The sequence below is a fragment of the Penicillium waksmanii genome (assembly GCF_028829765.1).
Source record: "Penicillium waksmanii strain IBT 27052 chromosome Unknown utg000001l:1.0-4852451.0:1.0-4856178.0, whole genome shotgun sequence".
Classification (NCBI taxonomy): Eukaryota; Fungi; Ascomycota; class Eurotiomycetes; order Eurotiales; family Aspergillaceae; genus Penicillium; species Penicillium waksmanii.
The window spans coordinates 855,314-877,861 of record NW_026643248.1 but is presented as its reverse complement, the minus strand read 5'-3'; the positions used below and the strand labels follow the sequence as shown (position 1 = coordinate 877,861).

The 22,548-nt window shown below is 49.2% G+C and overlaps 10 protein-coding genes across 10 annotated transcripts; 6 read left to right on the top strand and 4 right to left on the bottom strand.

Annotated features, from left to right (window-relative positions):
* Positions 1 to 718: 718 nt before the first annotated feature.
* Positions 719 to 1,515, top strand: N7481_000310 (GNAT family N-acetyltransferase; the record flags this gene model as incomplete). The annotated part of the gene is made up of 2 exons (XM_057259529.1): positions 719 to 1,136; positions 1,280 to 1,515. The coding sequence occupies 2 exons, from the start codon at positions 719 to 721 to the stop codon at positions 1,513 to 1,515; spliced, it is 654 nt and encodes a 217-aa protein (XP_057127361.1).
* A 610-nt stretch (positions 1,516 to 2,125) lies between these two features.
* N7481_000309 (uncharacterized protein) lies at positions 2,126 to 3,332 on the top strand (the record flags this gene model as incomplete). The annotated part of the gene is made up of 5 exons (XM_057259528.1): positions 2,126 to 2,142; positions 2,198 to 2,403; positions 2,472 to 2,786; positions 2,843 to 3,097; positions 3,139 to 3,332. The coding sequence occupies 5 exons, from the start codon at positions 2,126 to 2,128 to the stop codon at positions 3,330 to 3,332; spliced, it is 987 nt and encodes a 328-aa protein (XP_057127360.1).
* A 1,122-nt stretch (positions 3,333 to 4,454) lies between these two features.
* Positions 4,455 to 6,356, top strand: N7481_000308 (uncharacterized protein; the record flags this gene model as incomplete). Its single annotated transcript, XM_057259527.1, has 4 exons — positions 4,455 to 4,673; positions 4,730 to 4,805; positions 4,860 to 5,170; positions 5,229 to 6,356. 4 exons carry the CDS (start codon positions 4,455 to 4,457, stop codon positions 6,354 to 6,356), a joined length of 1,734 nt encoding a protein of 577 aa, XP_057127359.1.
* Positions 6,357 to 6,577: 221 nt separating this feature from the next.
* Positions 6,578 to 7,958, bottom strand: N7481_000307 (NAD(P)-dependent alcohol dehydrogenase; the record flags this gene model as incomplete). The annotated part of the gene is made up of 2 exons (XM_057259526.1): positions 6,578 to 7,702; positions 7,830 to 7,958. 2 exons carry the CDS (start codon positions 7,956 to 7,958, stop codon positions 6,578 to 6,580), a joined length of 1,254 nt encoding a protein of 417 aa, XP_057127358.1.
* A 630-nt stretch (positions 7,959 to 8,588) lies between these two features.
* N7481_000306 (CDC5/polo family serine/threonine-protein kinase) lies at positions 8,589 to 12,171 on the bottom strand (the record flags this gene model as incomplete). The annotated part of the gene is made up of 3 exons (XM_057259525.1): positions 8,589 to 11,307; positions 11,363 to 11,805; positions 11,863 to 12,171. 3 exons carry the CDS (start codon positions 12,169 to 12,171, stop codon positions 8,589 to 8,591), a joined length of 3,471 nt encoding a protein of 1,156 aa, XP_057127357.1.
* A 2,275-nt stretch (positions 12,172 to 14,446) lies between these two features.
* On the top strand, positions 14,447 to 15,273 carry N7481_000305 (OPA3 family protein; the record flags this gene model as incomplete). The annotated part of the gene is made up of 2 exons (XM_057259524.1): positions 14,447 to 14,506; positions 14,578 to 15,273. 2 exons carry the CDS (start codon positions 14,447 to 14,449, stop codon positions 15,271 to 15,273), a joined length of 756 nt encoding a protein of 251 aa, XP_057127356.1.
* Positions 15,274 to 16,156: 883 nt separating this feature from the next.
* N7481_000304 (uncharacterized protein) lies at positions 16,157 to 16,724 on the top strand (the record flags this gene model as incomplete). Its single annotated transcript, XM_057259523.1, has 2 exons — positions 16,157 to 16,310; positions 16,378 to 16,724. 2 exons carry the CDS (start codon positions 16,157 to 16,159, stop codon positions 16,722 to 16,724), a joined length of 501 nt encoding a protein of 166 aa, XP_057127355.1.
* A 93-nt stretch (positions 16,725 to 16,817) lies between these two features.
* Positions 16,818 to 17,168, top strand: N7481_000303 (uncharacterized protein; the record flags this gene model as incomplete). The annotated part of the gene is made up of 1 exon (XM_057259522.1): positions 16,818 to 17,168. The coding sequence occupies one exon, from the start codon at positions 16,818 to 16,820 to the stop codon at positions 17,166 to 17,168; it is 351 nt and encodes a 116-aa protein (XP_057127354.1).
* Positions 17,169 to 17,768: 600 nt separating this feature from the next.
* On the bottom strand, positions 17,769 to 20,088 carry N7481_000302 (uncharacterized protein; the record flags this gene model as incomplete). Its single annotated transcript, XM_057259521.1, has 3 exons — positions 17,769 to 18,294; positions 18,369 to 19,689; positions 19,779 to 20,088. 3 exons carry the CDS (start codon positions 20,086 to 20,088, stop codon positions 17,769 to 17,771), a joined length of 2,157 nt encoding a protein of 718 aa, XP_057127353.1.
* A 159-nt stretch (positions 20,089 to 20,247) lies between these two features.
* Positions 20,248 to 21,069, bottom strand: N7481_000301 (uncharacterized protein; the record flags this gene model as incomplete). Its single annotated transcript, XM_057259520.1, has 1 exon — positions 20,248 to 21,069. One exon carries the CDS (start codon positions 21,067 to 21,069, stop codon positions 20,248 to 20,250), a length of 822 nt encoding a protein of 273 aa, XP_057127352.1.
* Positions 21,070 to 22,548: the final 1,479 nt, after the last annotated feature.

Below are 22,548 nucleotides of genomic sequence, written 5' to 3'. Positions count from 1 at the left end.
TCCCTGAAATGAGTTTCGGGCCCACCACACAAACCTCTCAACAAGTCACCGACAGTGCTGAAGAAGTCCGGATTTCATCCGAGCCAATTCGACATTTGATGAGCGCGAGCAGAAGCTAAACCATGGAGGATAATCGCAACATATCACCTTTTCTCCGTGGGCCATCAATCACACATTACCTTCCTATACTTTGTCGGAGGTCGGTTTTGTTTAATGTCTTTACTTATACCACCGGGCGCATACATATTGACGGCGTTCATACCGGTCATGTCATGATACAGTACTAGTATTGTCTCAAGACCATTAATGTCACCTAATGTTTACCAATTCAAGTTCCTAAAAACTATTGCTCTCGTGCACAAATGTTTTAGACTAGCAGCTGTAGGAGGTCTAAATTCAGCATTGATCGCCAGATACCCAATTTTCAATCTCGGTGGATCTTAACTAAACAAACCTAAAGGCAGACCAAAAACAAAGCAGTTTTTACCTCACTGTCAATGAAAAAGCTTTATATTGAATGTTTTGTTTATCTATGTACAACCAACTAGAACTCAGGCCGGAGTCGGTGATGGAGACCCACTCCAAACTGAACCCGGCAACCCGTAGGCGGCAATCATCCGCAACCAGAAAAATTTACAGCCCGCCCGCCAAACAAACGATAATAACCGAACAACGCTTTAAAATTGATTTACAAACACTCGAAGACTATCCAAGAAAAATGGCCTTCGAAGTCCAAACAGCCTCGTCAGGCGATTCGCTCAGCCTGACAGAGACATTCTTCTCCACATTCTCCGACGACTTCAACAGAACCATGTTCCCCGTCAACCCGGAAGTGCGCGCGTTTCTAGCGAACACCATTCTGGAGGTAAACTCCGAGCACCAGCATGAGATTCTCCTCAAAGTAACCGATCCTTCCAATGCCGACGTGGTGGCTGCTTTTGCAAAATGGATACTCCCAATCATGTCTGCAGATTTAGCTGCAGGTGCAGGTGCAGATGCCGATCAGGATCGACACGAGCACCCTGCAGCCCAGGCTATGAATTGGCCTGCCAGTAGCGATGCAAAGCTCTGCGATATGTTTTTTGGAACGATGGAAAAGCATCATGAAGAACTGATGGAAGGTCGGCCTCACTATTGTAAGTTATTTTTCTCTCTTTCCCTTCTGCATGATAGCTAGTTTGAGATCGTTGGCAATTATCAAATTCTATTAAGGATTGTCGCGTTTCATTTACAGTGACCCCCACACCTCGGATTGAGCTGCCGAACTGACGTGTGATAGATCTTGAAATCCTGGGCGTGCATCCGTCTTACCAGGGCCGGGGATTAGCGTCCAAACTGTTGAAGTGGGGACTGGCGCGTGCAGATGAAGAGGGGGTTGAGGTTTATCTCTCTAGTTCTCCGGAGGGGAAACCTCTGTATGAGAAGAATGGTTTTGAAGAGACGAAGTATCCAGGCCGTTTCTCGCCCTGGCCTGGATACGAGCAAGTCGACATGATCCGTCCTCCTCAACAATAGTCATCGGACTTTTCCAGGCACTGCGTTTGCGTGTTTGTCAGGCCTGAAACTTGAAAAAGGCATCTTGGAAGGGTTTTGTAAATATCAATGTTTTTTTTGGTTGGTTAAAACTTCACATGCTAGTAGGTTTATATTAGAGACCGGGAGTAATCCAGCGGCGGTTCTTGATTTTTTGGTTGGAAACTTGATGCCGGTGTCATTGTGTTATGGTCTTCCGCACTAGAAGATCAGACTAAATTAATGAAACTCTTCAAAATATGCAATGTCGAGAGAAAATTCCCCAGAATCGCCGCGGAGCTCTGAAGATCACGAATTACCCCACGAAGTGCTTACAAATATCACCATGGGGTTCGTTGGAATCGCGGGGCAGCAATCGAATAGAATTCAACATAACCATTATATCAATTGGCAAGAATTCAATTTACTTAAATTTGTTGTTTTGCTGAATTCAACTCTTGGTCTCAACATAGACAAACCCCCTCCTTCGCAAAGAACTATCAACCGCATGGCCGGACGGTCTCTCAGTGGTCTGACGTCAACGCTCTCCCGTTTGCTCGCAACAACCTGAAGAGTCTCCCAACACCAACACCATCTACCGAGAGACCAGAAAATGACCAAAGTATTCCTGTGAGATTGAGTTTCCCCATTGAAAATGGCAAGGCAAGATCTAACGTCGCAACAGCACCGGTGCAACGGGCTACATTGGCGGCGACGCCCTGGCTACGCTCTTCGCACGGCACCCGGAGTTTACCTACTCCGTTCTCGTGCGCGATTCAGATAAGGCAGAGCAAGTCAAAACTCAATACCCGAACGTCAAGATTGTTCTGGGTAACCTTGACGACTCATCGATACTTGAGCGAGAGAGTGCGGCGGCGGATATTGTCTTGCGTAAGTACAAATCCCACAAGCACAGATTACGACCACAACTCCCCGGCCGCTGACAAATGTGAGAACAGACACTGCCGATGCATCTGATCATGTAGGTGCAGCAAAGGCAATCGCAGCTGGTCTGGTCGCGGGTCACTCGAAAGAAAAGCCGGGGTACTGGTTACACACGGGCGGGACTGGAATCCTTACCTTCGATGATACCGACAAGAACGAGTACGGCAACAGGAGTGATAAGATTTACAATGATTGGGAAGGGGTAGATGAGCTGTTGAATCTCCCCGATCATGCCTTCCATCGCAATGTCGATCAGCTCGTCCTGGAAGCTGGTGCCAAGCACGCAGATGTGCTCAAACTTGCTCTGGTCTGCCCTCCAACGATCTACGGTATGTCACGATCTTATCACGACAAGCTACAAGCCCCTCGCTTACTTTGAAATCAGGCAAAGGAAGAGGACCCGTCTCAGGACGCGGACGACAAGTCTACGAGCTAGCGAAAGTGACGCTGCAATTGAAGAAGGGACCAATTATTGGAGCTGGGCAGTCCATCTGGAACAACGTGCACGTTCATGATCTGAGCGATGTATATGCATTGCTCGTGGATGCTGCAGTTGCAGGCCGGACTGATCCGGGACTTTGGGGTGCCGATGCCTACTATCTCACAGAGAACGGGAGCATATCTGGGGAGAGCTGGCGCAGTCTACCGCAGAAGCTGCAGCAAAACTGGGGTACATCCCAGAGGGCAAGACCGAGGCATTTGACCTTGAGAGCGCGAAGAAATATGCAGGGTTCGAGTCAGTCAGCTGGGGCCTGAATTCTCGTGGGCGGGCTCAACGTGCGCGCGAGATTCTGGGATGGCAGCCATCGCGACCTAGTCTGTTGGCTGAATTACCGGAGATTGTTCGGAGTGAGTGGGAGCGGTTGCAGGAATAGGCAAGGGGTGATTTAGGTAGAATGAGTGGACAAGCCTTGTTAACCCCAACATTTGAACTATCAAGAGAAGATCGCCATCAAATTGACCTTTCATTTACTCTCGTTGAAAGACATCAATGAGAAATCTGTGTGATCGGATTGCGTCATTGATCGCATTGGAACCTGTGGTGTGAGCTCGTTTGTATTCTGCGAGTCTCATAGTCTTATACTCCCAGGGCAAGACTCTAGCCTGATCCAGCAATCCCGGAGATGACAGTTGATATTTTCAATGTGACCGGCATTTGGTTGCATCCAATGAAACATCAATCCAAAGCAAATATTGAGAATTCTTGTCGCAGAGCAACGTCTCCTGTCCGCGCTCCTTGTCCGCGGATTCTGTAAATGATCAACTCCACTCCGTGTCCGTAGCTCGTATGACAAAGTTAGTTAGCTCCGATGCGAGGGCTAAGCCTTTCTCGGGTGATAAATCAACAAAAAGAAATCCCCGAAAAGCCCCGTACGGGTCCGCGGGGCTCAGCAGGACCTTAAACACGATCTCAAACACGAGCTCATTGAGTCATTCACATTGTGCCAACGCAACTGATCGCAATCTGACTACGTAGAAATGCGCCCCGAGTGGCCGCCGCAGTTATCATGACCTCCACCGAAGATATTGGGCCGACCCCGGGCTGAGTGGCGCATCGGTGAATCGGCCTGGAATTGGCCCGACTTGGCAATCTCTTCCAGAATGTGCGCACTTTACCTACGAGTGCGGCGTCGGTCTAGGTTTGGAATGGATCAGATAGCGTAATGAGCCTAATATGATGGGTTTTATGATTACTGCGGGCGCGCGACGGCGCAATATTTCGCCCTGTTGAAAGCTAGACACCTGCGCAGCCTTGTGTCTCGGACCCACATGGTCGTTGGATTTAAGAATTTATACTTGTTTATATGCTGCGCTGCCACGCGGTTTTCCAAATCCATAGAAGAAACAATCATAGAATTGCAAAGCAGGAAGATCCAATTTTCAAATTCCGGCCTCGCTCTGTTTCTTTGTACTCATTGACACTCCGTCCTACTTGATCATCTTCGACCACCTTCTTATATCGGCCTCTCCCAACTATCCATTTTAATATATTCAACATGGCTTCAGAGCCGCCTAATGTTGCTGCTGAAAAGCCTGAATCACCTCCCCAGGCACTTTCTCTCAGTCGACATGCATCCGCCGAAAGCGATGATACCCACACCGACCCAGATGAGAAGTTTGCCCTTGGACGAAAGGGTATACTGGTGGTGTTCACTCTCTGTGTGTTGACTCTCATGGCCGCACTCGATGGGACTTCTATTTCAGTCGCACTACCGGTAATAACTAGCAACTTTGGATCACTTCCAGTGAATTGTGAGCTAACGCATTGTAGATCATGGCCGAAGAACTCAACGGCACCGCCATCGAAGCCTTCTGGGCAGGGACTTCATTCCTGCTTTGCTCCACAGGTACGACATGGCATAGAATATAACCTAGTAACAGCAAGCTAATAAATTTGATAGTTTTCCAACCCAGTTTTGCGTCCTTCTCGAATATCTTCGGTCGCCGTCCGGCGGTGTTGACTTCCATTTTATTCTTCTGCGTTGGTGCTATTGTTTCCGCCGTTGCAAATAACTTCACGCAGATGCTGGTAGGTCGAGCGATTCAGGGCATTGGTGGAGGTGGTGTGATCGCTTTGACCGAGGTCATCATTACAGACCTTGTTCCCCTACGATACCGGGGACAGTATTTTGGAATATTTAGTGCAATGTGGAGTATCGGATCCGTGACAGGACCTATCCTCGGTGGTGGATTCGCTCAGAATGTCACTTGGGTGAGTACGCTTCAACTAAAAGTTGAATAATTTCAAAATATCTAACAAACATCTCCAGCGGTGGATATTTTATATCAACTTCCCATTCATCGGGGTGGGGACCGTATTCGTCGTTTTATTCTTAACTCTGAAGCTAGCCCCGAGCTCCCTTCTCGACAAGCTCCGTCGCATCGATTACACTGGCACCATCCTATTCGTCGCTAGTCTCTCTTCATTCTTGATCCCGCTCACATGGGGCGGTGTTTCCTACGACTGGGATTCTTGGCACACACTCGTTCCTTTGCTGGTCGGCGTCGCTGGACTGGCCGCTTTCATATTCTACGAGTACCGCTATGCCGTCGAACCGATTATCCCGCCGGCCATTTTTGTCAATCGAACTGCAAGTGTCTCATTCCTGGGAAGCGTTCTTCAAGGCTTGATCATGTGGTGCACGCTGTACTACCTGCCGCTTTATTACGAAGCCGTCAGGGAATACTCGCCTATCCTCTCCGGCGTGGCCCTTTTCCCACAAACATTCACGGTTGCCCCGTCCGCAATTGTCATCGGTATTTTGATCACAGTTACCGGTAAATATCGCTGGGCTGTGTGGATGGGATGGGTTCTCTCCACCATTGGACTGGGTCTGATGTGCATCATCAAGAAAGATACCAGTGTAGTCGGGTGGGTTTTCCTTAACATTGTCCCTGGACTGGGTCTGGGATCCCTGTTCCCTTCCCTCGGATACGCAGTTCAAGCATCAGCAGATCCCCGCAATCTTTCTATTGCAGTTGCTATGTTCAGCTTCTTCCGTGCCTTGGGACAGGCCATCGGCGTTGCGGTTGGAGGTGTGGTCTTCCAGAACCAGATGCACAAGAACCTGCTCAAGTATGATGCCTTGGCTCCCATGGCTAGCGCATATAGCAAAGATGCTGCCGGGCTTGTTCAGGTTATCAAGGACATGCCAGATGGCATCAACAAGATCAACCTCAAGGATGCATACACAGATAGTCTGCGGATTGTGTGGATTGTCTGCTGCGCTATCTCTGCTGTAGCTTTGGTATCCAGTTTGTTCACCGAGGAATACGACCTTGACCGTGCACTTGAGACCGAACAGGGGCTGGACAAGAAGGCTCGTTTGGAGTCGGAGAAGGATTTGGAACTGAACGCTGACAGGACAGTCAACCAGGGTGCACCCATGGCATCGTAAAATGTGCGTGCTATGGGATAACAACTTGATTCATTTCGACGATTAACGACACGATCTTCTAGAATTAATAGTACATTTCTTTTGGATAGTGGTTTCATGGTGAGAATATTTACAGCCCCGGTCTCATCGAGAACATATTTGCCTGTATAATAGTAATAATCAACTCTCCTCAACTTCATATAACAATTATCCCACCTCGTTCTTACAAGTATTGCAGGTCATTACCCATCAATAAGAATATACTCGCTCCTCCCCCTTGAACTCTCCTCCCTCCTGCCAATACCAGTAGACATAGGCGAAGCACCACTGGCAAGGTCACTCCCATCCGAAAACCCCACCCCCCGAATAAGCGTCTTAATACCCTCCCCACGTCTCTTCGTCTCCCAAGCCTCAACCGCCTTCTCAAACGGCACAACCTTCGTAATAAACGATTTAAGCTCAATCTTTCTCAAAATAGCCAACTCCAACGCCATCCGATAATCACCAGGCCCATACCGAAAACACCCCTTAACGCAAATCTCATTCTCCGCCACGACCGAAATCGGAAAATCCACCACCCTCTTCTGCCCCATACCCGTCTGCACAAACGAGCCACCAACCCGGAGCGCATAAATCGCCATCTGAATACAAGACTCGGATCCGGTAGATTCAATCGCAATGTCAAAGCCGGGATCGTCATCCAGCACCGAAGACCGATGCACAACGCGAAGACATTGCGCATTTTCTTCCGCTGATAGTGCGGGATTGGGAATCGCTGTGGAAAATCCCACCCTGCTGTGAACTTGAATATTATTACCTCCACTGCTGGACCCGGGAACAAATGAATGCGCAAAATCAAGCCTCTCCCGACGCAAATCCACAGATGTAATCATCCTAGCCCCGAACTCTCTCGCCACAGCCGCACAAAGTAATCCCACCGTCCCGGCCCCGAAAACAACAACCTTGTCACCAGGTTGCACACCAACTTGCCTAATAGAATGCACAGCCATGGCCAATGGCTCAATAAGGACTGCTTCATCCAGGCCGAGCGGCGGTAAGGGGGCGGTGTTAGTCGGGATCTTGTAGCAGCAGTCCGCGGGCAGTTTGTAATATTTTGATAAAGCGCCATGGGAGTACGGTGGAGCGGCGGCGAAACGCATATCCGAGCAAAGGTTATATTTGCCTGATTTACAGTGACGACAGCGTCGGCAGGGGTAGCCTGGTTCTATGGCGATTGGATCGCCTGGTTGGAGGTGTGTGACTGCGGAACCGACGGCATAGACGATTCCTGATGCTTCATGGCCCATTACTAAAGGGTGTTCTGGTGACACGTAGCTTTTTATGCCGCCGTGTAGCCAGAAGTGGACCTGGGGTTATTTGTTAGCCTGGTCTTCCAAGGCTTTCTCTCAGTCTTGTTGATGTACGTAGCGTCTCGGCGCACGGGCATATGGATAGGGGAGGGACAAGAAAGGAAGAAAAAGCCTAGCAGCATACATCACTTCCACAGACGCCGACATATGCGATGCGAATTATTACATCGTAGGGATCCTCGATGGTTGGGAGTGGGATATTTTCGAAACGAGCGTCTCCAGGCCCATACAGCAGACACGATGGGTTCTGCATGCTGACCGTTGAAAGTGGAGCGCGAGGCTGATCTTGTTGCTGCTGCTGCTGGTGCTTACTCGTATACTTCCGCTGACTGGTGGGGTGAATTATACTGCGAGTCGCCGATGGATGATGAGTTCTTTGTCTAACAGGAGGTGTGGTCCCCTTCACCCTTGAGGCTACCATTGGGAGAAAGTGGCTTGAAGGAGGACAATGCGAGCAGTCGGGGAAGATGGATGTTTCCTGGTGGGGACAGCCCCCACTGGACAGACCAAGGCCAACTAGCAAACAAAGGGTTCCGATTGCAGGGCGTTTGTATAATGGTTCGTGATATACCTACTAGGGATCTAAGCCTAGAAAAAATATTTAAATTTTATAATATTAAAAAGGGAGACGAGAGGAAAATAAATAAACTCGATTCAAACACCAGGCTAAAAGAGTCTGGCAGCCTAAAACAACAGCAAAAGTGCCGTATTTTCCCGCAGATATCCTGGTCCGTTCGGCCATCTTGAAACCCAGGCCAAGAAATCCCCGACCAAACAAAAACTAAACAGAGAGAGGGGAGAGAAAAAAAAAGCAAAAGGTCATCACGTCGTTAAAAGAAAACAGAACATGGAATGGCATAAATCGAAGTTTGGGTAATCATCATCACTCGCGGCCCATCATCCGCAATCGTTCCCGGAGCACATCCATCTCCTTGTCATGGTCCACCACACCGCTCATTCCTCCTCTCTTCTCCAATCTGTCGCGGTCGCTATCTTTCAGCATCACAGATCGATACTCTCCATCGCCATCCGGTGCTCCAACAGTAACCCAAACAAATTTGGTTCCATGGCCTCCGGTTGGTGTGCGTTCCTGCGTTCCCTGCCAGAATAACTCAGGGGCCACGGAGGCCACGGAGTCTGCCCCGGAAGGAGTCTTATTGCTGGATGGACGACCACCAAGTCGCCCGTATTTAATCCAGCCTTTCAGAACTTCCTTCATAAAGCCAATCTTCTCCATGAATGAGTTGGCGTCCAGGATCTCGCGGATGCGTTCCTCGATCGAATTACTGGAGCTGCCATTTGCAATGCTGATGAAGGTCGCAGCTTCGTCAGACGCAATAGCACGTGTATCGAAGCCGGACGGGTGCATTTTCCCCTTGGCCGTGAAATACCGGGCTGCCGAGGGCGAGAGGTGATAGAAATCGATCCAAGGTGAGGAGCTGCGGGTGCGACCAGGGGATATAACGAGTTTGGTATGATCGGGGAAATTGAACTGGAAAGCACCGTCACCGAAGCCCCAAATTCCCACATTACCCAGTCGCTGGTAGAATTTTATAAACTGCCCGCTTGTCTGCCGGGACGCGGGCGCGTCTGCAAGACCGTCGTCGCCATGGCGACCCAGCGAGCCGATCATATACTTTCCAAATTGATCAACGAGTTTGACACGCTTGATCTTCTCCGCATCGCATCTGTCTGCATCGGATCCTGAGTTCACTCGGATCTTCATGACCTTGGAGCTTCTGGAGTCGAACAAGGAAGGCGACACCATGCCCCTTCGAATGCCGCGGCAGCCAAGCAAATCATCATCTTTATTTTCGTAAAATTCGATGGCGTTACCGTGACGAGGGACAAGCTGCTCAGACTCGGAGTAAGGAAGTCCTTTGGCCTCTGGGCTGTCGACACTTCGCGCTTTGCGACGAATATGTCTTTCGCCATCTCTCACCACCACACTGCTGGCGGGCTGCCCGTTTTCTCCCTTGAACACACACCCCACACTGCCATCATCCAGGACGTAGCCAATACCATAACGGTTGGTGTAGTCCACCCACTTGATCACGTAGGCATGGGGTTGCTTCCGAGGCCCACCGCGACGACGAGCTGGCGCGTGGTTGACAAGATTTGACAACATCAGTCGCAAATCAGTGTTGACTTCAGTGAGCGAAGTTCCAGGAATCATGTCGTACGGGTCATCCTGATGGAACAAGGGGCTGAGTCCCAAACTCGAGCGAGCTCTAGTGCCCGAGGATGTCTTACTGTTGGACCGGCTGATCCCATTCGGTGTGGGTTGGATTTGTTGTGGCTGAGACGACATTGGAACAAGCTCTGGCGCAGGCCTTTGTCTTTCCGCCATGAGCTTCAGATCGGGTCGAGATGTGGATCGCAATGTTGTCGAGCGACTTACGGTCCGGCGCTCTTCCGGAAGTGCCGCCAGCTTCTGTTGTGTCGTCGGTGCCGTCGTGGGGTAATTGACTGCCTCTCCAGTGGCCATTCGGCGCGACTGGGATCGAGTTTTACCGATAGTCAGGCCAGATGGCATGCTGGTAGACTTGGAAAGTTGGGGTGCAGCGGCGCTCCTTTCAGTCTCACGCAAGGTCGGGGCATTCGATGCCGACGCCATCCTCCGCGTACGAATCGGACGCTCTGCCAGTCCACCAGCAGATGGCTCTTTATCAAGTGCCGGCACGGGCACTGGTGCCGGTGCTGATGCCAATACCGGTGCTGGCTCGGCCTCCTTGATATCACGATAAGGTCGAGAGGCTGTCTCTGGAAGTACATCGACTGATGGGATATGTCGAACGGTTCGAGTTCCCGGTCGAACTTGTTGTCGGAGGGTAGCGGCGTGGTTCTGAGTTTCGAGTCTGCGTTGGTGCGCGGCAGCGAGTGCCGCATTTGTTCTCGAGGTCGCGACAGTGCTGTTGCTGCGAATTGAGGCCGTACTGCGCTGAGATAGAGTACTGCTTTCGAGGCCGGGATTCTCTGCACGAATTGGTCTCCGAGCAGCTTCCACTAGACACCAATCACCTTCCAAGTCATGTGGCCATTTATATACGAAGTCCATTGGCAAAGGAACGGCTGGGCGTAGGCCGCGGGCGTCCTCGGTCTCACATTCCGAATACGCCGATTTCGAGCAGTTGCGACCAACAGACTTGCGCGCCGTTCCGTCGGGCTTTCGTCCGACTCCACACAGTGAGTAGAAAGCAGCCTTGCAAGAATGGTACCTCTGCCCGGGATCATCAACCTGGTATACATATGATCGTAGCTTCTCATCAGAGTCCAACCCATATCCACTCATCATAGAGTCTCCACGCGGCGCTTGGTCCTTGAGCCAGACCGGCTTGTTGGAACGGCATGAGGGATCGAGTTGGCGGGGAATACAACCATCGTACATGTCGAAGAACGGATGCTCGACAATATCGTCGGGGTCGGGGCGTTCCTCGTCCACCAGGTTTAAGCAGGCGCTGACCAAGTCCTTGGCCTCCTCGGGGATAAAGTTCGAATGGTCCGATTCCTTCGGCCAGACATATGCCAAGCTCCGCACTTTCTTGTAAATCTCCTCCTGTGTTTTCGATTGGAAGGGGGGGTAGCCAGTTAACATGGCAAAACTAGGGGACCTCAAGTCAGCTGAATTCAACACATGGTGTGGGAGGATTTCCTTACAAGATGACACCCAAGGACCAAATGTCGACTTTCTGGGTATGTCCACCTTTGCTCTTATCAAGGATCTCCGGTGCAATATAATTTGGTGTGCCACATAGGGTGTTTCGTCGCTTCGCATCCTTATCCGACAAAATCATTGCCGCCAGTCCAAAGTCTCCGACTTTGATGTTCATGTTGTGATCAAGAAACAGGTTCCCCATTTTCAGATCTCGATGAGCGACAAATCGTTTGTGGAGGTATTTAACGGCAGCGCAGAGTTGAATCATGAACCGTCGTACTTCGGGTAGGGTGAGGGACCGTCGTTTCTTCACCATATCCATAACTGATCCGTTCGGACATAGCTCTAGAACAACGTAGGTGCTTTGCTCGAATGCGAAGGCTCGGTAGAATTGAACAATAAAGGGATGGCGCATTTTGGAATGGATTTGAAGCTCTGTTCGGAACTGGGTATTGTCAGCGCAAATGATTCCCTCGCCAGCACTGCGTTAATAGTTGTTTACCTTCTCCTCCATCTTTTTCTGGGGCATTTGTGACTTGACCACTTTCATGGCAAACAACCGACCATTCCGAGCGAGTGTCCCTTCATAGCAAACTGCAAAACCCCCTTTCCCCAAAAAGCCACCGATCGAGTATCGCTCTCCACCCTCCTCCGGCTCCGGTACGAAAGATGGAGGCGGGTCGGCATGGTTCTTGGAAGACGAGGATTTCTGCACGGGACCAGCCGCGGCATTCTTGTCGGTCATTTTGCGCTCGGGAATAGGTTTGGGCCGAATCATCTGGTTTGTCGAGCGCGGGGAAAGAGCCTCCATTATGAAACTTGCGTCGGGTTGGCCAGCGTCACGCGACGATATTAGGACCGTCGCAATCGGGTTCTCGGGGGCAATAGAACTTTTTGTTTAATAAAACGGATATCAAGCATCAAAGTCATGAAAATAAACGAGGTATTAGGCGGAGCCGCAAAGGGGGTATCAGTATTGGGTGGTGCAAATTGGTATCCCTGCAACGATCCGTTAGTGATGAGCAACCTAACTCCGGTCGGCAAACCGAGGCCGATGAGGACCGGAGAGAATAGATGGTAAGACGTGGGAAGCTGAAGTACCAGAACGCAAAGCGCTAAATAAAACAAAAACTGTACAAAGCTGCTGCGAAGCCAGACAGCGCAAAGCCGGGGAGGTGAAAGCGGGGAGTGAAGTTCAAGTGGAAGAGAAGAACTCGGGCCATAATAGATTTCCCCTTTCGGCAATCGATAAACAGTGACAGTCACGTGATATTGTCAACAGTGCCAGGGCTTCTATGGTTACAACAAAGAAAAGTATTACTACAGTACGAGTACAATTATTGCAATTATTTATTGGATTGAACAAATCAAAGAGGTAAGACGAGCTTTACCTCATTTTAATTCAACCCACTGGGGAAGGAAGGAAAATACATTGTTTACTAATCCAAATTCCGATGCCAACTGAGGTATAGATTTCATCCCCACATTCAAGTCCGCTTTGGTAGTGCCTAGAGGCCTGGGGTAAGGGACCTGATATTTTGAGTCCTCTGCCAGAAGCGCTCTTTAGAGTGCATCTGGAAGAATATCATGAAAAGCCCTGGACTGCCTGCCCAAAAAACTTGAAATAGTCACGGTGCTGACTCGGATCTCAACTTGAAGAAAATATATATAATCTCGGGAAGTAATACCCCCACTACCACCTGAATATATATGTCAGTGCCAACTCCGGAGATACTACTAGCGATAGACAATTATCCACGTTAGCCCTAGAGGCCAGAATGAGTTTCGCAGCCCAGTAAGAGTTTGAAAAAGCAATATATAGTAGATGCATAATCTTTAGCGGGTTAAAAAGGCTTCAACCACTTTCCAAGGTTATCCGCCCCACAGTCACTTTAGGTACAAACCTGGCCGGGAAAGTGAAAAGAAAGCTTAAATAAGGAGATAGACACCCGATTGAGAATTTGAAGCGTCATGCCAGCTCTCCAAAAGGCAAGAGCTGTTGGCTTGTCCAGCGATGACGAGAGAAGAGATGCAGGAGGAATGCGGAATTGGATGTTCGATTCGAAAAATTACTACTGAACCCGCTGCTCCGTATGCCACTCCTTCAACATTAGGTTTTAATTTTCATTGTGGATGCAGTCGATGGGTGCAGAGAAAGGTGGTTTATAGCGAAGCTCCTTAAGCTTGTATCCCAGTCTCAAGATACAGGGGCCTTCGACTTACTATTTGCCTTTTTACAAGTAAATTCCGCAACATCGGAAAAAGCGATTGGCCCGGAGATAGTACCATTGGCAGGCTGGTAAAGAAAGCAAGCCCGCTGTTTATTGTCGCCTCAACTATATACTGATTTGTTGGCGATGAGGAATTGGACGAAGTGGAACGCATAATTATGATTCTCCAGGACAGATAGCCTTATGATATACCGGCCGCCATGTACTAGAAAATTCTGGATCAACTGCCACTCTTCAGGTTCGTCCTTTGTAAGGATTATCAGGCTTAACATCTCGGCAAAAAAATCTTTAGACACCAGATTCCATCTTAAAGAAGTTGATTTCAAATACGTTGAACCGGACACAGCTGAATCCGAGGACAGCGGATGGGACCTATGTTCTATCTAGGACGAATGAAGGCAAACTTTCCAATCTTGATATATGGCCTACATGGAGGTTAAAATAACTCTTTATTTTTTGGGCCAAGAAAAGTTCCAAGGTTCTTTTGGATGAAAGTTGCCCAGTAGTATCTGACTTTCTCTATAATGGCTCGGCCTACCTATAGTAAGTAACAATACTAGGTATTCTAGTTATCTTAAAACATTCTTATTCAACCCTTAGTAGTAGTATGTATATTTGATGTATATTTATCATTCGCCTTTAAATTTCCTTAAAACCTCGTAATTCGTGTATTTCATGCCACTTTGCATCAAAATAGAATAGAGTGCCACTAATTACTAGTTTTAATGGCGGAGAGGAGGTTGTGAGTTGCTGACTCACCCGTTCCTGAGCTGACAACGTCACAGCCGTGACTGACTCAAATTGTCAGCTTTAATTTCAATTTTACTCCTTACTACTACACCCATAGGAATCGCCATGTCACTCACTCTGAAGATCTCCTCGTTGGTCATCCGCACCCTCTCCAAACCTATCGCCGTAAGCCCGTCCCCCGAACTCGCCCCTTGACCCTTCCCCCGCCAAGCTCCAAGCTAACAAACACCCGGCAGAATCAAATCAAGGGCCAAGCTCGCGAACATGAGCGCTTCCGCAATGTCTGCGTCTCAATGGCCCAAGCCCTACATCGCTTCGACATGCGCCTTCGACTAGGATCCATTCGCGACACTACCGCGTCCCGAAAACAAGCCGCCGCCGAAGCCGAAGCCAAGAAGCACCTCGCCAAAAGCCCGACAGTTAAGACCGAAGCCGCGACGAAGGCCGAGCAAGATGCGTTAGACAAGGCCAAAGCAGCAGCTGAAGAGGCTGCGAAACCCCACCACTACCGAATCCGACCCCTCTCCGAATCCAAGGCCATCGAGTCCGGTGCCAACTTTATTAGCGAAAGTTTCCTGTTCCTCGTGGCCGGAGGATTGATTGTATTTGAATCCTGGCGATCACGGAATAAGGAGAGTACGCGCCGAGAAGGGGTGGAAGATCGTCTTAATGCGCTGGAGAAGAAGCTCTCTCTCTACGAGGAGAAGCATGGCAAACTGGATGTTCCGGAGGATACGCCTAAGGCCCAGCCTGAAGACAGCCTGTGGACACGACTTACGTCGTACATTTCTTTCAGCAAAGAACCGACCGGCCCTCAACAGACGGCGGCTGCGGCGGTGAAGCCAGAAGAGACGACCGAGTCTAAGACTGAGGTCTTGAAATCGACAGCGCCTCCGACTGCCTCGTCCACTGTTCCCGTTCCCAAAAAATAGTCTCCTCTTCCATCAACAACCAAGGAGTTACTAGATACTCCGCTCTCCTTCGATACATACTTAGCGCGCCGGATGGTTTTTTGAGTTATTTTGTTTGGCGGATAGACCCGCGATCTTGTGTTGATACCCTCCACTCATACTTTTGAGATATTTTGTTATGGACCGTACATAGACCATTCTTAATTGACCATAGATTAATTTTCTATTATTTTTGTCTCTTTGGTCCTTTTGCAGGCTTAGACTCTTCATAGTTAAGTGGTTGAAGTGAAGTTGTCTGATCTATACTATAACCACCTCTATGCTTTAGTTACTAATTATATTCCGCAGAAAACGGTGTTCTCTTTGCTTACATCTGAGATGAATTCTATGACCTACTATATATTAACTATATTATGCAGTATATCTAGTACTCATAGTACTATGTGAACTGCCAAATATACTCAGTATACTATAGGCGGACAGGGCAGCAATGGTAGGTACCACCCGACAACTCCAAGTCCGAGTCCCGGCCCGAGTCCGTTTCCTCTATATCCGTTTACAACTTCCTCTTCACACAATCCCTCTGCCTCTGCCTCTTTCATATTTTCCCGAGCTTGCCATCTTCTAACACCTGATCAAGTTCTGCTAAGATTTTCATCAATCCGACTTTCTCTTTGTTTAACCTGGATCTATCCCAGACTTCGCCATCAATCCAATCCAACCTTCTGTATCGCTGAATGCCAACTTTCACCAACACTCCCTCTCCATATTACCCATCTGACTCTTGCAATTCTGAAACCTTCTCGAACACTCTATCTCACTAAGCTAAAAAGCAACATCAACATCAAAATCCTCAGCTCACCCTTTCAATCACCGAACTGCGCCAGCTTCCAAAAATATCAAAATGGTTGTTTACGACATCCAGACCCCCATTGACCAGGACCTGCCTCCGCGTTGGTCCCAGCCTAGGCGCCAGGAGCTGCGTAGGCTGGACGAATTTGAGGACCCTATCCTCGCGAACTACATCCCCGCAAATAGCATTCAAGGCAGAAATGACGGTATGCAAACTAAACAAGAAACGGACTATCCAAATTCACTTTGAATTCAAGACTGACTCCTCTCTAGCGGAGGGAAACCTCATAGAGCCATTTCATTTTCGATTCATGACTCGTGTGCCACCCAGGCCAGACTTCCGAAGAACCCCAGGCCAGGGCCAGACCGAAGCCCAGACTGACCCTGAACAAATCCCCGTTATCCTTGAGGTCTTTGTGATCGGCCCTCACTGTCTGCTCTTGCCGAATCTTCTGAATACTAGGAGTATGATGCAGGATTTTATGATAAGGAGTGATCAGTATGACGCTCGAGGGCAGGTCGTTGAAAAGGTTATCGCGTTCCTTATGATCGAACACCCTCTCGAAGGTATACCTGGAACGGGTCTTCTCAACAACATCGCAGCTCTAGAAGGAATGTAAGTTGCTCTTACACTGATCTTTCCCCCCTTATCCCTCCCACCCTCCCTCTATCTCTTTACTAAATATTCGTTCCCTTGCAACAGACGGATCGAAATGCTTCCACACTACGTTCCAATCCTCCCAATCATGGACTCGAGGAACCTTTACGAAGAACTGGTTGGATACCTTCATCGGGCCTCCCTCAGTGGCGATCTACATCCATCACGTCCAGACCTATCACCTAGTCGACCCGACTGGGCCGAGATAGAGTACGGAGAAGACAGTCCAGACAGGGATGTGATCAACGAGGACGATTCATTCCGGAACAATCTGTATGCGGCCATTGAATTCCTCGATCGGTCACTGGATGATCCTGGTACATTGGCTTTGGCTCGGCAAATCCTGGGTCGCTCTACGGCGAGTCGTCTTAGGCAACTCATTCACACTGTTGCGCCTGTCATTTAGATGGAAACTGATACGAAGATTGAAAGGAGGAGAAGATTGGAGTTGCTATGCTGAAGATGATTTTCTCATGTTTGATGGTCGAAGAATGCCCTTGAGATCGTGTGTGTGCGTCTGACGTTGCTGATAAGTGAGCTTGTTATTATTGTGTCCATGTCTGTGTTTATGTCTGCTAGATGGGGAAGGACCTTGACGGTTATCTTCTAGAATTGATTTTTCGAGTGTGATTCTAGATTACGAGTCCTTTGTCTGTTTATTTCTGTTCTCTGAGGTCTTTGAAGAAATGTTTTATGTTTGTCGGTGGTGGGAAGCCCTTCAGGCTTGTCTTTCTCTTATTCTTATCTTTGAAATTTATTCTTAGCCATCAAAAGATTGCCGATACTCAATGTAGATGTAGATGTAGATGCAGCTATATCCGTGCCTATTTATAGCCGAGTCTTTCCGCAAAGACACACTTGGGCAGATAGACAAGTATGTCCGAAGAGCATGTTTCAAATCACATACAAGATAGCCCAATAATACAATATAGTACATACTATTAAAATCACAGCCGTGGAAAAGGCCAACTTCCGAGTCCGAGTCTTCTAACCTTCAGGACTAGAATCAAAGAATTCCCTGCCCCTTCATCCCCTCAACCTTCCCCGCAAGCTCGGGATTCTTCTCTTTCAAATAATCCACAAAACTATCCATCATAGCACCCTTCATAGCATTCCGCTCCTTCCAAGGCACAACCTGACTCGGCACCGTGGGACCCGTATAAACCATCATCGGATGATCGCGGGCCCGCATATTGAGAGTCTCAAGATTGGCAGATTGAAGCATGAGCATAGGGTAAATCTCGCTCCAGACTAGATTTCCCAGAACGCGCATCTGGCCGGTGTATTTCGTGGGGTCTGCTTCTTTGCTCGCACTCGCATCGGTGGTGGTCGGGGCAGGAGCTTCGAAGTCCGCGTCAACGGCGAGGACGTGGCCCTGGAAATCACCTTTCAGGAGTGCTTCGTCCTTTGTGGGGGTCGGGTGGAAGTTCTCGTCGGTGTATGAGCCCACGGCCATGGGGTCGATGGCAAGGAAGAAGGATGGTGCGATCTTACGGCTCCATTCTTCTGAGGTGCGGATTTGCTGGAAGTGGCTATATTGGAAGAAGAGGTAGTTAGTGAGCTGTCCTTTATTGCTCAAGTGTGAAAGTAGATCTTTCCAACGAACCTTCTCGCTTCAGTTATGGAGTTAGCCGCGTCGAAGCCCAGCTCCTTGCAATCGAACCAATGCAATTTGAGAAGTGGCTTAAGTTCATCGGCGCGCTCGACCTCATCACCCCATGCCGAGAATTGAGTTTCCAAATCTTGCTTTAGTTTGTTCCACTGTTCATCGGAGACATTTCTATGCGCCGCACGGTAAATCGCCAGTCCAAAGCCAAAGTCGAGTTTCTGCCCAGGCTGCAAACCGCTCGAGAGCATCTCGTAGGCGCGAAGATGTTGCTGAATCCAAGGTTGCACAGGTGGACGGGGCGAGGGTGTCGGACCGCGAATCTTTTCACGTATTTCATCCTGAACGAGTGTGCTGATCGAGAGACGTTCACGGCGCGCCGCATCATTATCGATCGCGCCTTCGCCTGAAACACCAGCAGCCTCGTTCTGACGCTTGATACACTGACCAAGACGTTCAAGCAAGAGTTCCGAGAAGCCGTAGTTGGTGTCTTGATTCTTCAGATCGGGATTGTGTAGGCCGGCGATAACCGAGGTAGGTGTTTTGAAGCCGTTATACCCTTCCATGGAAATCCAGATGTTGAAATCAGCCATCGAAGTCACGGACAGAAGCTCGCTCCAGCGCTGCGAGAAGATGGCCATTTCGGGAGATTCTTCAGCGTTGGGCTTGGCTGTGATTTCGCTGAAGCTGTCTAGGGTGCGAGCGCGGAGGTCGGTGACTCGGGCTAGGACCCAGCTGTGTGCGGTGCTGGTCATTACTTCGTAGACGGAGCGTATGTATTCCTCCCACAGGGCGGTTAGGTTGAGGTCGGGAGAAACGCCGCCTGCCGCTTTGCGCTGGGCATTTAGGGCTTCCTGCATTTCTCCGAAGTCGCCAGAGATCTTGTTGAAGGTGTCGCGCATGTTAGACCGGATCTGAGGGTTGTTGAGATACTCGAAGACGGCAATGACGGAAGTCAGGTACTCCTGGGCAATGGCGAAGTGATCTGGGTTGTTGAGGTCCTTTTCGAGCCATCGCGATGCGGGCACCGGGGCGAGGCCTCCCCAAAGACGATTTTTGATGAACTGAATGTTCTGACCAACAAGGCACAGCCCTGTCAATTCTTCTGCGTCTGTGATACGCTTCATGGCCTTTTGCACGGATGAGAGGGTCTCATCTTTGTTGAAAGGCGCCGGCGCCCATTGCGAGCTCGGGGTTAAGAATAGAGGGAATTCATCGTGGTTCAGCAAAGGCAGATCGGTTTTCTTGCCATTTGGTAGAAAACCCGACGTGATGAATTCAAGAAAATGCAAGACAGCTTGCGGTTCAATCAAGGGGTCGGCTAATATATCGCAATGTTAGCGAGGTGGCCATAATGAAGAATCGGAGTATCAAATCAAGGAGGGCTCGGTCTGGGCCGTGCATACGTACCAACTGGCAAATTCTGGCTCGTCCAATGCTTCTCGGTGATGTTGGATCCTTTGAAGGTGGTCGCGTCCGCAATGACGGCCTTTGGCCTTCCCGTTGAGCTAGCATCTGTATGCGCATATCGCAATGGCACGGCCATGCTCTTCGCTTGTGTTGCGCGGCATGTCCAGGGCGCGAGGTTCCGGGTGTTGCGCGACGTCACCAAGCCGCAACGGGCACTGGTGTTCACAAGGCGAGGGGTCGCATTGGAAGGTAAGCTAGCCCAACCACGGCGGTTGAGCAATGGCAGGTGACGCGAAATCCTGGCTGCCATTGTGCTAGTAAATATATGCAGGTTTGGATGAAGTTGAAGTTGAAGTTGACCTGAAGTCCGGGGTTCCATAAAACTTGACGATAACAGATAAGCTCGGCAGCCTCGGGGATTTCTCGGAGTCCCTTTTTACTACTACAGAACCTTAGGAACCCTAACATATTAATCACGAATCACATTTAACAACTGCACCAGTGACTTCGGGTCCCAAAATAACACTTCATCCTTAATTTTAGCCTTACGGCGGCGGCGAGCCCTCCTTTCCCTCCTCTTCTCTTTCTGAGCCTCCAACTTCCCCTTCTTGGATTCCTTCTTGGATTCCTTCTTGGGCTCCTCCTGCTGCGTCTTCGAAGATACAGTATTGATTGCAGTAGACATATTTTGATACTTCTTGCGCCAGTAATATCGACGAAGAAGTGGTCGCACATCGGTTTTCGCGCGTTTTTCTAGCCCCCACGTTGCCATGTACTCGGCTCGTTCTAGCTCCGTCTTCAACTTCTCAAGTGGGATATCATTGCGAGTATCCAGGCTTTTGAACATCATTCGGACTAGTTCCTTGCTCCCTGTTTCCGAAACGTGCACCAATGGAGTATCTCCCTTGCCAGATTTGCCGCTCTTTCGTAGAGGGTCTGCCCTTCGGTCTAATAAGAGTTGAAATAAATCAATCCTATCATGGAAGGCATAAAGGTCATGTAAAGGCGACTTGTGTAGATCTTTGATCTCCATTGCAATGCTATGTTCCATAAGCATGTCGAGGGTAGCGGCTATAGCAGTCTTTGGGAGATCCCCATTTCGTTTAGAAACCAACGCCATGACGCACTTCTCATCGATTGAAACCAAATTTCCAACCAGCTGTCTCTCAAGAAGAAGAACCAAAGTCGCGGTATCTGCTTTGGATAGCACAATCTCCAAGGCTTCGGCTACTTCAAGGCTATCTTGGATAGCCGGATAACGAAGCTTAGGCCGAAGAAGATATTCCATCATCGAAACTCCACCGTAGGCGGCTGCTTGGAGAAACGATAGTACAGAACGGGAGGTAGCCCATGGTGTTTCTCTGAACTGAAAGCGGCGTAGTAGAAGATCCACGGTACTGATATTCCCCGCTACCAGTGCCTGCACAAAGACCGATCCTTTGAAAGTGATAGAGGGACCATCTGCCCCAGCCCCCAGCTGAGGGTTTGCTCCCCGATCGAGAAGTACCCTGAGGATCTCTGGTTTGTGGATGGCTTTGAAAAAAACCGGTGTAAGGCCATCGGTCATACAGTATTTCCGGAAATCGGTGTCACCCCCTACACTCTTTCATCGTTCACCAAACCCTATATGCCAAGATACACTAGACCTTATTGACCAAGAAATAAAAATAGTAAATTTCCGGTTTTTTACAAATATAGATACTTGCGGAATTAAGTTACATACCATATCCTTATGTATGTATGGCAGATACGAGTATTGCTGGAACCTTCCGGAGCAATGCAAACAATTAATTTAGCTGTGGTCACGGATCATATATATTTTCTCCCAAGGCTAAATTATCATCTACGCACAACGCCTTCCTCGACTGGTAAACGGAAGCGTGTTGACCGTTGGTCCCAAAGGGCTATCCCTCTGACCCCGACTAGATCGGCGACGAGTTCGCAGACCGAGCCACTCCCAATAACCTATCCTGGACTGTATTCCCCTGAAGTGGACGCTCTTGATAATGAGGACGAGGACCACACAAATCCCATGGCCAGAAACGGCCGACGAAAACGAGCCCTCTCCAGAGGTTAGCACACCACCTCCTGAGAGGCGTTCTCAACGACGACGTAAAACATCCTATACCGATATACTTGCATAATCGAAATACAATGGCTGATGAGCACATTCCTGGTTTTTCTGTGTTCTAAGATGTTACAAGTATTGGCCATACTACATGTCTTCTCATTGGTCAATGCTTATTTGTATTGTCCAGTGTCAGTGTCTCAAAGCAACCTCCCCATTTCCTGATTTTCTCGTCCCTGCCCTCCCATTTAATCGTTTCATGGCCACAGCGTGCACAGCGCTCGTTACAAGTTGTCGTATACTGCATATCGCTTCGGCAGTTGGATCCCAGATCACGTGGTGTTGATGGTTTGTATATGAGTGTAGGGCAGTTGCTGTGCGAGGTAGTGTTTGTGAAGGGATGTAGCTGTATTGATTCAACTAGGCTAGGCCAGCATGCTCTTTACAACAATCTTGAGGAAGAAAAAGTTATTGATGTGAGCTTCCACCTCAGTTTCCTGCAGGAAAAGATCACGTGCCCTCACGTGATATCAAATCGGGCCCTGGCCCGTTACAGTATCGAGACACCCACTGAGTCTGTAAGTGGTCATATTTGCCCTTGGATAGAAAAGGGGCACCACAATTGTACTTCAGTTCAGAGTCTCAACTTTGGTGAGGGGCCTATATAAATGATACCTATTACTACTACTACTACTACTACTA